At 50.5% G+C, this 14,319-nt stretch overlaps 1 protein-coding gene across 10 annotated transcripts in view; it reads left to right on the top strand.

Moving 5' to 3' along the window:
- LOC144699597 (epsin-3-like) overlaps positions 1-14,319 on the top strand; it is an 81,444-nt gene that overhangs the window by 45,721 nt on the left and 21,404 nt on the right. For all 10 annotated transcript variants that reach the window (XM_078570647.1, XM_078570646.1, XM_078570644.1 and 7 more), the window contains exon 3: positions 5,868-5,995. In XM_078570647.1, the coding sequence (XP_078426773.1) occupies positions 5,868-5,995 (128 nt within the window). The remainder of the gene's footprint in view (positions 1-5,867; positions 5,996-14,319) is intronic.

Below are 14,319 nucleotides of genomic sequence, written 5' to 3'. Positions count from 1 at the left end.
CCCCACTCCCACTCCCCAGCCCCACACCCCCACCCGCACCCCACCTGCCCACTCCCACCCCCCACCCACCCACTCCCACCCCCCACCCGCCCACTCCCGCCCCCCACCCGCCCACTCCCGCCCCCACACCCCCCCACTCCCACCCCCCAGCCACCCACTCCCACCCCCCAGCCACCCACTCCCGCACCCCCACCCCCCAGCCACCCACTCCCGCCCCCCAGCCACCCACTCCCGCCCCCCCACCCCCCACCCAGCCACTCCCGCCCCCCCACACACACTCGACCCCATCCAACTACCCCCCTCACACACACACTGTACCCCATCCAACTACCCCCCTCACAAACACACTGTACCCCATCCAACTACCCCCCTCACACACACACTCTACCCCATCCAACTACCCCCCTCACACACACTCTACCCCATCCAACTACCCCCCTCACACACACTGTACCCCATCCAACTACCCCCCTCACACACGCTGTACCCCATCCAACTACCCCCCTCACACACACACTGTACCCCATCCAACTACCCCCCTCACACACACACTGTACCCCATCCAACTACCCCCCTCACACACACACTCTACCCCATCCAACTACCCCCCTCACAAACACACTGTACCCCATCCAACTACCCCCCTCACACACACACTGTACCCCATCCAACTACCCCCCTCACACACACTGTACCCCATCCAACTACCCCCCTCACACACGCTGTACCCCATCCAACTACCCCCCTCACACACACTGTACCCCATCCAACTACCCCCCTCACACACACACTCGACCCCATCCAACTACCCCCCTCACACACACACTCTACCCCATCCAACTACCCCCCTCACAAACACACTGTACCCCATCCAACTAGCCCCCTCACACACACACACTGTACCCCATCCAACTACCCCCCTCACACACACTCTACCCCATCCAACTACCCCCCTCACACACACTGTACCCCATCCAACTACCCCCCTCACACACGCTGTACCCCATCCAACTACCCCCCTCACACACACACTGTACCCCATCCAACTACCCCCTCACACACACACTGTACCCCATCCAACTACCCCCCTCACACACACACTCTACCCCATCCAACTACCCCCCTCACAAACACACTGTACCCCATCCAACTACCCCCCTTACACACACACTGTACCCCATCCAACTACCCCCCTCACACACACTGTACCCCATCCAACTACCCCCCTCACACACACTGTACCCCATCCAACTACCCCCCTCACACACACACTGTACCCCATCCAACTACCCCCCTCACACACACACTGTACCCCATCTAACTACCCCCCTCACACACACACTGTACCCCATCCAACTACCCCCTCACACACACTCTACCCCATCCAACTACCCCCTTCACACACACACTGTACCCCTTCCAACTACCCCCCTCACACACACACTGTACCCCATCCAACTACCCCCCTCACACACACACACTGTACCCCATCCAACTACCCCCCTCACACACACGCTGTACCCCATCCAACTACCCCCCTCACACACACACTGTACCCCATCCAACTACCCCCCTCACACACACACACTGTACCCCATCCAACTACCCCCCTCACACACACACTGTACCCCATGTGACTCTGATTGAAAGACGCAGTGCTGTTCTGGGTACTGAATTCCCTATCCGAATTGTTTCTATTCTCTGTGACGTTTACCCTGATCTCCTTCCTCATTGTTCTTGGGGATTCGACATTTGACGATTGTTTGTCACCAAATCTTCAAGGGAGGAGCTTCTCCTGGAAGCCAAGTTAATCCATAGTGGACCCTGACTCCTTTGAGGCCGGCAGTGGGAATGTGTGTCACTTGCTGTTGGCATTTTTTGCTGCATTGGGAATTGCGACCTCACTGCTGAATTGGAGGTCAGTGAGGGAGGAACCGATATACAGGAGCAACACAGGGGTTCATTTATGGGAGTTATTGGGGTAATTTATAGGAGGCTATGAAGATAATTTACCCCGAGGACCTCCTATAAATGTATCCCATGACCACCTGGCATCTGGGAGGGAATCAGTCTCTGGAAGATGACAGGAAGATTGACAGTGGGTGTTTGCCAACTACAGGCTGCACTGGGAAAGATAGCAGCGCCCATCGGTAAACAACTAATCAGCGCTGAGGAAGAAGACTGGCTAATTTGGTTGAGCCATGGCACATTCAACCAAACTTCTCATTGAAAGATCACGTCCTTTCCCATTTGTGGCTCTGGATGCAAACAAAATCTCCCACATTTAGGTACATTGACTCGTTTAAAATCCAGCTTTTGGCTGGAAACAGCTATTGTTGGAGCTCAATGTGGAAATGAAAATAAACAAAGCTTTTAGACGTAGATCTATAAGAGCCATAAGACATAGGAGCAGGAATTAGGCCATTCGGCCCATCGAGTCTGCTCCGCCATTCAATCATGGCTGATAAGTTTCTCAACCCCATTCTCCCGCCTTCTCCCCGTAACCTTTGATCCCCTTACCAATCAAGAACCTATCTATCTCGGTCTTAAATACACCCAATGACCCGGCCTCCACAGCCTTCTGTGGCAATGAATTCCATAGATTCACCACTCTCTGGCTAAAGAACTTTCTCCTCATCTCTGTTCTAAAAGGTCTTCCCTTTACTCTGAGGCTGTGCCCTCGGGTCCTAGTCTCTCCTACTAATGGAAACATCTTCCCCACGTCCACTCCATCCAGGCCTTTCAGTATTCTGTAAGTTTCAATCAGATCCCCCCTCATCCTTTTAAACTCCATCAAGTATAGACTCAGAGTCCTCAAACGTTCCTCATATGTTAAGCCTTTCATTCCTGGGATCATTCTTGTGAACCTCCTCTGGACCCTCTCCAGGGCCAGCACATCCTTCCTGAGATACGGGGCCCAAAATTGCTCACAAGATTCTAAATGTGGTCTGACCAGAGCCTTATAAAGCCTCAGCATCACATCCCTGCTTTTATATTCTAGTCCTCTCGAAATAAATGCCAACATTGCATTTGCCTTCCTAACTACTAACTCAACCTGCAAGTTAACCTTAAGAGAATCCTGAACTAGGACTCCCAAGTCCCTTTGCAGTCCAGATTTCTGAATTCTCTCCCCATTTAGAAAATAGTCTATGCGTCTATTCTTCCTACCAAAGTGCATGACCTCACACTTCCCCACATTGTATTCCATCTGCCACTTCTTTGCCCATTCTCCTAACCTGTCCAAATCCTTCTGCAGCCTCCCCGCCTCCTCAATACTACCTGTCCCTCCACCTATCTTTGTATCATCTGCAAACTTAACCAGGATGCCCTCAGTTCCTTCATCTAGATCAGTAATGTATAAAGTGAAAAGTTGTGGTCCCAACACTGACCCCTGCGGAACTCCACTAGTCACCGGCCGCCATCCTGAGAAGGACCCCCTTATCCCCACTCTCTGCCTCCTGCCAGACAGCTAATCTTCTATCCATGCTAGTACCTTGCCTCTAACACCATGGGCTCTTATCTTACTGAGCAGCCTCCTGTGCGGCACCTTGTCAAAGGCCTTCTGGAAGTCCAAGTAGATAACGTCCATTGGCTCTCCTTTGTCTAACCTACTCGTTACCTCCTCAAAGAATTCTAACAGATTTGTCAGGCATGACCTCCCCTTGATTAAACCATGCTGACTTTGCCCTATTTTACCATGCACTTCCAAGTATTCTGAAATCTCATCCTTAATAATGGACTCTAAAATCTTACCAACGACCGAGGTCAGGCTAATCGGCCTGTAATTTCCTGTCTTTTGCCTCACTCCCTTCTTAAACAGGGGGGTTACATTAGCAATTTTCCAGTCCTCTGGGACCCTCCCTGACTCGAGTGATTCCTGAAAGATCACCACTAATGCCTCCACTATCTCTTCAGCTATCTCCTTCAGAACTCTGGGGTGTAATCCATCTGGTCCAGGTGATTTATCCACCTTCAGACCTTTCAGTTTTCCTAGCACCTTCTTGGTAATGGCTACCATACTCACCTCTGCCCCCCGACTCTTTTGAACTTTGGGGATGTTACTCGTGTCTTCCACCGTGAAGACTGATGCAAAGTACCTATTCAGTTCCTCCGCCATTTCTTTGTTCCCCACTACTACTTCTCCAGCGTCATTTTCCAGCGGCCCAATGTCCACTTTTGCCTCTCTCTTACCCTTTATATATCTAAAAAGACTCTTGCAATCTTCTTTTATATTACTGGCTAGTTTACCTTCATATTTAATCTTCTCCCTCCTTATTTCTTTTTTAGTTGTCCTCTGTTGGTCTTTGTAGGCTTCCCAATCCCCTGGTTTCCTACTGCTCTTCACCGCATTGTATGCTTTCTCTTTAGCTTTTATGCTGTCCCTGACTTCCCTTGTCAGCCATGGTTGCCTCGTCCTCCCTTTAGTATGCTCTTCCTAGGGATGAATTTTTGCTGTGTCTCCCAAATTACTCCCAGAAACTCCTGCCATTGCTGTTCCATTGTCTTTCCTGCTAGGCTCATCTCCCAGTCAATTCTGGCCAGCTCCTCCCTCATGCCTCTGTAGTTGCCTTTATTCAACTGTAATACCATTACATCTGATTCCAGCTTTTTCCTCTCAAATTGCAGGGTAAATTCTATCATATTATGGTCACTTCCTCCTAAGGGTTCCTTCACCTTAAGCTCCCTTATCAAATCTGCCTCATTACACGTAACTAAATCTAGTATTGCCTGTTCCCTAGTGGGCTCCACCACAAGCTGCTCCAAAAAGCCATCTCGTAGACATTCCACAAATTCCTTTTCTTGGGATCCACTACCAACCTGGTTTTCCCAGTCTACCTGCATATTGAAATCACCCATGATCACTGTAACCTTGCCTTTCTTACACACCTTTTCTATCTCCTGGTGTATCTTGTGCCCCACATCCTGACTACTGTTCGGAGGCCTGTACATAACTCCCATTATGGTTTTTTTACCTTTGCGGTTCCTCAACTCTACCCACACAGATTCTACATCATCTGACCCTACATCGTTTCTTGCTATCGATTCAATTTCATTTCTTACTAACAAAGCAACCCCACCTCCTCTGCCAACCTGCCTATCTTTTCGATAGGATGTATATCCTTGGATATTTAGCTCCCAGTCCTGATCCCCTTGCAGCCATGTCTCCATAATGCCCACCACATCATACCTGCCAATTTCAATCTGCGCCACAAGCTCATTTACCTTATTTCGTATACTGCGTGCATTCAGATACAACACCTTCAGTCCTGTATTTCCCGTCCCCTTTCTCATTGTCGTCCCTTTATCTGATGTGCTTGAAGTTAGATTCCTAGCCCTTTCCAAACACTCTGTCCTATTTTGTGTTCTGGAGAATTTAATAGCCTCTCCTGGGCTCTCCTTTCTTTTCAGTTTTTTCATAATTTTCCATGAAGTTGAATCCACCCCGCCCCCCCAGATCTCAGTATTATGCATTGTACCATGAAGTTCGAACAGAATAGAGGATTCTGGCTGGGATCTTGTGACAAACGGAGCCTTGATTCAATTTTTTAAAGAAAATGAGGCAAAAATGTAATTGAAACATCAGCCAGTGTTTGTAACTGCTATCTTAATTAATTGGGTGTCAAAGTAGAGTTGCCAACTCTGGCTGGACATAATACTGGAAATGTGATCACATGACCCCCCAACGTCAACCGCCCCTCCCACAGGCTACGGCCATTGGTCATCCAACATGTCAATCATCACAGAGCCCCACCTTCCCAAGGCTTTGCAATGTGCCCTGGTTTTGAGATTTGAAATCTGGTCACCCTCGCCTGTGTAGCCCCAATGTTTGAATATTGATGTTACTCTATTCTTCGTGTCTTTTGCAGCTTCTTCCTCATCTCCGAGGTTTAACCCTGATCTGGAGCAGGCCAGACCCCACACCAGTGGTGAGGAGGAGTTGCAGTTACAGCTCGCACTGGCCATGAGCAGAGAGGAAGCAGACAAGGCAACACAGGTAAAGCAATCACCAAGACACAGATCCCTTTAGCCAATATCAGTTTATATGCAACCGTTCCCAACCCGCAGAATGTACACATTTTTTTATTCATTCACGGGATGTGGGCTTTGCTGGCTGGGCCAGCATTTATTGCCCATCCCTAGTTGCCCTTGAGAAGGTGGTGGTGAGCTGCCTTCTTGAACCGCTGCAGTCCCTGTGGTGTAGGTACACCCATGGTGCTGTTAGGGAGGGAGTTCCAGGATATTGACCCAGCGACAGTGAAGGAACGGTGATATATTTCCAAGTCAGGATGGTGAGAGACTTGGAGGGGAACTTCCAGGTGGTGGTGTTCCCATGTGTCTGCTGCCCTTGTCCTTCTAGATGGCAGTGGTCGTGGGTTTTGAAGGTGCGTTCTAAGGAGCCTTGGTGAATTCCTGCAGTGCATCTTGTAGATGGTACACACTGCTGCTACTGTGCGTCGGTGGTGGAGGGAGTGAATGTTTGTGGATGTGGTGCCAATCAAGCGGGCTGCTTTGTCCTGGATGGTGTCAAGCTTCTTGAGTGTTGTGGGAGCTGCACTCACCCAGGCAAGTGGAGAGTATTCCATCACACTCTTGACTTGCGCCTTGTAGATGGTGGACAGGCTTTGGTAAGTCAGGAGGTGAGTTACTCACCGCAGGATTCCCAGCCTCTGACCTGCTCTTGGAGCCACAGTATTTTTATGGCTAGTCCAGTTCAGTTTCTGGTCAATGGTAACCCCAGGATGTTGATAGTGGGGGATTCACTGATGGTAATGCCATTGAATGCCAAGGGGTGATGGTTGGATTCCCTCTTGTTGGAGATGGTCATTGTCTGGCACTTGTGTGGCACAAATGTTACTTGCCACTTGTCAGCCCAAGCCTGGATATTGTCCAGGTCTTGCTGCATTTGGACATGGACTGCTTCAGTATCTGAGGAGTCGTGAATGGTGCTGAACATTGTGCAATCATCAGCGAACATCCCCACTTCTGACCTTATGATGGAAGGAAGGTTATTAATGAAGCAGCTGAAGATGGTTGGTCCTAGGGCACTACCCTGAGGAACTCCTGCAGTGATGTCCTGGAACTGAGATGATTCATGCCCAACAACAGAACCATCTTCCTTTGTGCTAGGTATGAAATCAACCAGCAGAGAGTTTTCCCCCTGATTCCCATTGACTCCAGTTTTGCTAGGGCTCCTTGATGCCACACTCAGTCAAATGCTGCCCTGATGTCAGGGACAGTCACTCTCACCTCACCTTGGGAGTTCAGCTCTTTTGTCCATGATTGACCCAAGGCTGTAATGAGGTCAGGAGCTGAGTGGCCCTGACAGAACCCAACTGAGCATCAGTGAGCGGGTTATTATTAAGCAAGTGCCACTGACCGCACTGTTGTTGACCCCTTCCATCACTCTATTGATGATTGACAGTAGACTGATAGGTTGTAATTGGCCGGGTTAGATTTGTCCTTTTTGTGTACAGGACAGACCTGGGCAATTTTCCACATAGCCGGGTAGATGCCAGTGTTGTAGCTGTACGGGGACAGCTTGGCTAGGGGCATGGCAGGTTCTGGAGCGCAAGTCTTCAGTACTATTGCCGGAATATTGTCAGGGTCCATAGTCTTTGCACTATCCAGTGCCTTCAGCTGTTTCTTGATATCATATGGAGTGAATCGAATTGGCTGAAGACTGGCATCTGTGATGCTGGGGATCTCCAGAGGAGGCTGAGATGGATCATCCACTCCGCACTTCTGGCTGAAGATTGTGTTTTTTTATATTTGCTCAGGGGAACTGGGCGTCGCTGGCTAGGCCAGCATTTATTTCCCATCCTTAGTTGTAATTGCCTTGTACTGATGTGTTGGGCTCCCCCATCAATTGAGGATGCGGATATTTATGGAGCCTCCTCATCCAGTGAGTTGTTTAATTGTCCAGCACCATTCACAACTGGGTGTGGCAGGATTGCAGAGCTTAGACCAGATCCATTGGTTGTGGGATCGCTTAGCCCTGTCTATCAATTGCTGCTTATGCTGTTTGGCACACAAGTAGTCCTGTGTTATAGCCTCACCAGGTTGATACCTCATTTTTAGGTATGTCTGGTGCTGCTCCTGGCATGCCCTCCTGCACTCTTCATGGAACCAGGATTGATCCCTGGCTTGATGGCAATGGTAGAGTGGGAAATATGCTGGGCCATGAGGTTACAGATTGTGTTCGAGTACAATTCTGCTGCTGCTGATGGCCCACAGTGCCTCATGGATGCCCAGTCTTGAGTTGCTAGATCTGTTTGAAATCTATCCCATTTAACACAGTGGTAGTACCACACAACACGATGGAGGGTATCCTCAATGTGAAGGTGGGACTTTATCTCCACAATGACTGTGGGGTGGTCTCTCCTACCGATACTGACATGGACAGATGCATCTGCGAGGGGCAGGTTGGTGAGGATGAGGTCAAGTATGTTTTTCCCTCTTGTTGGTTCCCTCACCACCTGCCACAGGCCCAGTCTAGCAGCTATGTCCTTTAGGGCTCGGCCAGCTCGGTCAGTAGTGGTGCTACCGAGCCACTCTTGGTGATGGACATTGAAGTCCCCCACCCAGAGTACATTCTGTGCCCTTGCCACCCTCAGTGCTTCCTCCAAGTGGTGTTCAACATGGAGGGGCACTGATTCATCAGCTGAGGTGGGGCGGTACGTGGTAATCAGCAGGAGGTTTCCTTGCCCATGTTTGAACTGGAGGAACAGCACCTCATCTTCCGACTAGGCACTTTACAGCCTTCCGGACTGAATATTGAATTCAACAATTTTAGATCATGAACTCTCTCCTCCATCCCCACCCCCTTTCCGATTTTCCCCCTCCTTTTTGTTTTTTCCAATAATTTATAGATTTTTCTTTTCCCACCTATTTCCATTATTTTTAAATGTATTTCCACCCATTGTTTTATCTCTACCTTTTAGCCTTTTTCGATTCCTTCACCCCACCCCACCCCCACTAGAGCTATCTGTACCTTGCTCGTCCTGCTTTCTACCCTTAATTCGCATATTCCTTAGATAATATCACCACCTTCAACACCTCTTTGTCCGTTTGTCTGTGACATCTTTTGGTTATCTCCACCTATCACTGGCCCTCTATCCAGCTCTACCTGTCCCACCCCCCCTTAAACCAGCTTATATTTCACCTCTTTTCTATTTTTACTTAGTTCTGTTGAAGAGTCATACGGACTCAAAACGTTAACTGTGCTCCTCTCCGCAGATGCTGCCAGACCTGCTGAGTTTTTCCAGGTATTTTTATTTTTGTTTTGGATTTCCAGCATCCGCAGTTTTTTGCTTTTATATTAAAGTAGCTGCTCCCAGTCCACTTAGGCCAGATCCTGTCTTATCATATTTAAATTCAGGATCTTTTTTCCATCCATCTTTGTCCTTTTCCATAACTACCTTAAATCTTACAGCGTTATGGTCACTATCCCCGAAATGCTCCCCTATTGATACTTCTACCACTTGCCCGGCTTCATTCCCTAAGATTCAGTCCAGTATCGCCCCTTCCCTTGTAGGATTTTCTATGCACTGGCTCAAAAAGCTCTCCTGGATGCACTTTAAGAATTCTGCCCCCTCTAAGCCTTTCACACTAAGACTATCCCAGTTAATATTGGGGAAGTTGAAATCCCCTACTATTATTACCCTATTATTTTTGCATTACTCTGAGATTTGCCTACATATCTGCTCCTCTATCTCTCCCTGACTGTTTGGGGGTCTATAGTACACTCCCAGCAAAGTGATTGCCCCCTTTTTGTTTTTAAGTTCTACCCATATGGCCTCATTTGAGGATCCTTCTAGGACACCATCCCTCCTCACTGCAGGAATTGACTCCCCCCCTGCCCCATCCACCCACCCCGTCACGCCTGAAGATTCTATACCCTGGAATATTGAGCTGCTAGTCCAGCCCTTCCCTCATCCATGTCTCTGTCATAGCAACAATATCATATTCCCATGTGTTAATCAATGCCCTCAAATTAATCTGCCTTACTTGTAGGGCTACTTACGTTAAAATAGATGCAGTCCAGCCTTGCATTATTTCCTTGTGCCTTAACAGGCCTATATTTACACTGCCTTCCAGACTTAGTTTCTCTTCTGTATTTGGCTGTTCATCACCCCCTGCTGTACCTCCACTCTGTATCTCATGCCCCACCAAATTAGTTTAAACCCTCCCAACAGCACTAACAAACCTCCCTGTAAGGATGTTGGTCCTGTTCCGGTTCAGGTGCAACCCCGTCTGACTTGTCCAGGTCCCACCTTCACCAGAAACAGACCCAGTGATCCAGAAAACTAAAGCCCTCCCTCCTGCACCATCTCTTCAGCCACATATTCATCCTCTTTATCCTCCTGTTCCTATACTCACTGGCACGTGGCACAGGGAGTAATCCAGAGATTACAGCCTTTGAGGTCCTGCTTTTTAATCTGCTACCAAGCTCCCTAAATTCTTATTGCAGGACCTCATCCCTCTTTCTACCTATGTCGTTGGTACCAATGTGAACCACAACCTCTGACTGTTTGCTCTCCCCCTTCAGAATGCCCTGCAGCCGCTCTGTGACATCCTTGACCCTGGCACCAGGGAGGCAACACACCATCCTGGAGTCACGTCCACAGCTGCAGAAGCGCCTGTCTGCACCCCTCACTATTGAGTCTCCTCCCACTATTGCTCTTGTACTCTTACTCCTCCCCCGAAGTGCAGCTGAGTCTCCCACAGCGCGGTGAACTTGTCTCTGGCTGCACTCTCCAGAGGAACCTTCACCCTCACCATTTTCCAACACAGAAAAACGGTTCTTGAGTGAGATGCACTCTGGGGCTTTCCTGACTACCTGCCTGCCTCCCTTCTTCTGACTGGTGGTCACCCATTCCCTCTCTGACTGCATTTCCTTACGTTGTGGAGTGACCACATCTAAAAACGTGCTATCCACGTAACCCCCAGCCTCCCGGACGCTCCACTGTGACTCCAGCTGATGCCCAAACTCCGAACCTGGTCAAACTGGTGGCACTTCCTGTACATGTGCTCATCCAGACTGGAAGGAGTGTTTAAGAATTTCCACATGCTACAGGCCGTACAACACACGGGACTCAGCTCCCTCGCCAAATTTTTTGTTTGTTTTTAATTAAAAGGCTATTTCCTTAAATTTAAGCCCTGCTCTGCTCAGTGAAGTCTCGCTCTTTACAGCACCACTCTGCTCAATGAAGTACTGAGGGAGCGCTGCACTGTCAGAGGGTCAGTACTGAGGGAGTGCTGCACTGTCAGAGGGTCAGCGCTGAGGGAGTGTCGCACTGTCAGAGGGTCAGTACTGAGGGAGTGCTGCACTGTCAGAGGGTCAGTACTGAGGGAGTGCTGCACTGTCAGAGGGTCAGGACTGGGAGTGCTGCACTGTCAGAGGGTCAGCGCTGAGGGAGTGTCGCACTGTCAGAGGGTCAGTACTGAGGGAGTGCTGCACTGTCAGAGGGTCAGTGCTGAGGGAGTGCTGCACTGTCAGAGGGTCAGTGCTGAGGGAGCGCTGCACTGTCGGAGGGTCAGTACTGAGGGAATGCTGCACTGTCAGAGGGTCAGTACTGAGGGGGTGCTGCACTGTCAGAGGGTCAGTACTGAGGGAGTGCTGCACTGTCGGAGGGTCAGGACTGAGGGAGTGCTGCACTGTCAGAGGTTCAGTGCTGAGGGAATGCTGCACTATCAGAGGGTCAGTACTGAGGGAGTGCTGCACTGTCAGAGGGTCAGTACTGAGGGAGTGCTGCACTGTCAGAGGGTCAGTACTGAGGGAGTGCTGCACTATCAGAGGGTTAGTGCTGAGGGAGTGCTGCACAGTCAGAGGGTCAGTGCTGCACTGTCAGACTGTCAGTGCTGAGGGAGTGCTGCACTGTCAGAGGGTCAGTGCTGAGGGAGCGCTGCACTGTCGGAGGGTCAGTACTGAGGGAGTGCTGCACTGTCAGAGGGTCAGTACTGAGGGGGTGCTGCGCTGTCAGAGGGTCAGTACAGAGGGGGTGCTGCACTGTCAAAGATGCAGCCTTTCCAATGCAATGTTAAGCTGAAGGCACTTTCTGTGTTCTTTGGTCGATATCCCAAGGTTCTAACTTAAAGAAGAGCTGGAGAGTTATCACCAGGGTCCTGGCCAATATTTATCCCTCAATTAATTTCACAAAAAACTGATTTATCTGGGCCATTATCACATTGCTGGTTGTGGGATCTTGCTGTGTGCAAATTGGCTGCTGTGTTTCCTACATTATAACAGTGACTACACTTCAAACGGTCCTTCATTGGTTGTAAAGCGCTTTGAGATGGCTTGAGGTTGTGAAAGGCGCTATATAAATGGAAATCTTCCTTTCAAATCAAACTTAGTCTGCACAATGTCAGGCCTTGTTAGAGCCTTGGATACAGACAGCAAGTGGAGGGCGGTTCACAGCAGAGAGTAAACACAGGGACACATGTGGCTGCTTAGAGCCTCTGTTGAACAGTGTGAAGGTTGGAAGTTATGTGGCTGATTCGCACTCACTCTGTTGTTGACCAGCCCTCGGCAACAGCAGCTCAAGTGAATTGAAACCTCTGAGATTCTGGTGCTTCTGCAGATAGTCCACAGCCCCCTCCCTCTGGCAGAGCCGGTCATAACCAGCATCGGTCAGCTAGAGAGAGCCCACACTGCCAGCTCTGTCAGAGAGAGAGAGCTGGCACAGACCGGTCAGTCAGAGAGAGAGAGAGAGAGAGAGAGCTGGCACTGACCGGTCAGTCAGAGAGAGAGAGAGAGAGCTGGCACTGACCGGTCAGTCAGAGAGAGAGAGAGAGAGCTGGCACTGACCGGTCAGTCAGAGAGAGAGAGAGAGAGAGAGAGAGCTGGCACTGACCGGTCAGTCAGAGAGAGAGAGAGAGAGCTGGCACTGACCGGTCAGTCAGAGAGAGAGAGAGAGAGAGAGAGAGAGCTGGCACTGACCGGTCAGTCAGAGAGAGAGAGAGAGAGAGAGAGCTGGCACTGACCGGTCAGTCAGAGAGAGAGAGAGAGAGAGAGAGAGAGCTGGCACTGACCGGTCAGTCAGAGAGAGAGAGAGAGAGCTGGCACTGACCGGTCAGTCAGAGAGAGAGAGAGAGAGAGCTGGCACTGACCGGTCAGTCAGAGAGAGAGAGAGAGAGAGAGCTGGCACTGACCGGTCAGTCAGAGAGAGAGAGAGAGAGCTGGCACTGACCGGTCAGTCAGAGAGAGAGAGAGAGAGAGCTGGCACTGACCGGTCAGTCAGAGAGAGAGAGAGAGAGAGAGCTGGCACTGACCGGTCAGTCAGAGAGAGAGAGAGAGAGCTGCCACTGACCGGTCAGTCAGAGAGAGAGAGAGAGAGAGAGCTGGCACTGACCGGTCAGTCAGAGAGAGAGAGAGCTGGCACTGACCGGTCAGTCAGAGAGAGAGAGAGAGAGAGCTGGCACTGACCGGTCAGTCAGAGAGAGAGAGAGAGCTGGCACTGACCGGTCAGTCAGAGAGAGAGAGCTGGCACTGACCGGTCAGTCAGAGAGAGAGAGAGCTGGCACTGACCGGTCAGTCAGAGAGAGAGAGAGAGAGAGAGCTGGCACTGACCGGTCAGTCAGAGAGAGAGAGAGAGAGCTGGCACTGACCGGTCAGTCAGAGAGAGAGAGAAAGAGAGCTGGCACTGACCGGTCAGTCAGAGAGAGAGAGAGCTGGCACTGACCGGTCAGTCAGAGAGAGAGAGAGAGAGCTGGCACTGACCGGTCAGTCAGAGAGAGAGAGAGCTGGCACTGACCGGTCAGTCAGGGAGAGAGAGAGCTGGCACTGACCGGTCAGTCAGAGAGAGAGAGAGCTGGCACTGACTGGTCAGTCAGAGAGAGAGAGAGCTGGCACTGACCGGTCAGTCAGAGAGAGAGAGAGAGAGCTGGCACTGACCGGTCAGTCAGAGAGAGAGAGAGCTGGCACTGACCGGTCAGTCAGAGAGAGAGAGAGCTGGCACTGACCGGTCAGTCAGAGAGAGAGAGAGAGAGAGCTGGCACTGACCGGTCAGTCAGAGAGAGAGAGAGCTGGCACTGACCGGTCAGTCAGAGAGAGAGCTGACACTGACCGGTCAGTCAGAGAGAGAGAGAGCTGGCACTGACCGGTCAGTCAGAGAGAGAGAGAGAGCTGGCACTGACCGGTCAGTCAGAGAGAGAGAGAGAGAGCTGGCACTGACCGGTCAGTCAGAGAGAGAGAGAGAGAGAGCTGGCACTGACCGGTCAGTCAGAGAGAGAGAGAGAGCTGGCACTGACCGGTCAATCAGAGAGAGAGAGAGAGAGAGCTGTCAGCAGGAAAAGGGGCATGTTATGGGAACTGTC

Source organism: Cetorhinus maximus, chromosome 24 (genome assembly GCF_964194155.1).
Source record: "Cetorhinus maximus chromosome 24, sCetMax3.hap1.1, whole genome shotgun sequence".
In the NCBI taxonomy this organism is placed as follows: Eukaryota; Metazoa; Chordata; class Chondrichthyes; order Lamniformes; family Cetorhinidae; genus Cetorhinus; species Cetorhinus maximus.
Note: the sequence above shows the minus strand (reverse complement) of the source record. Positions and strands in the feature narration are given on the sequence as shown.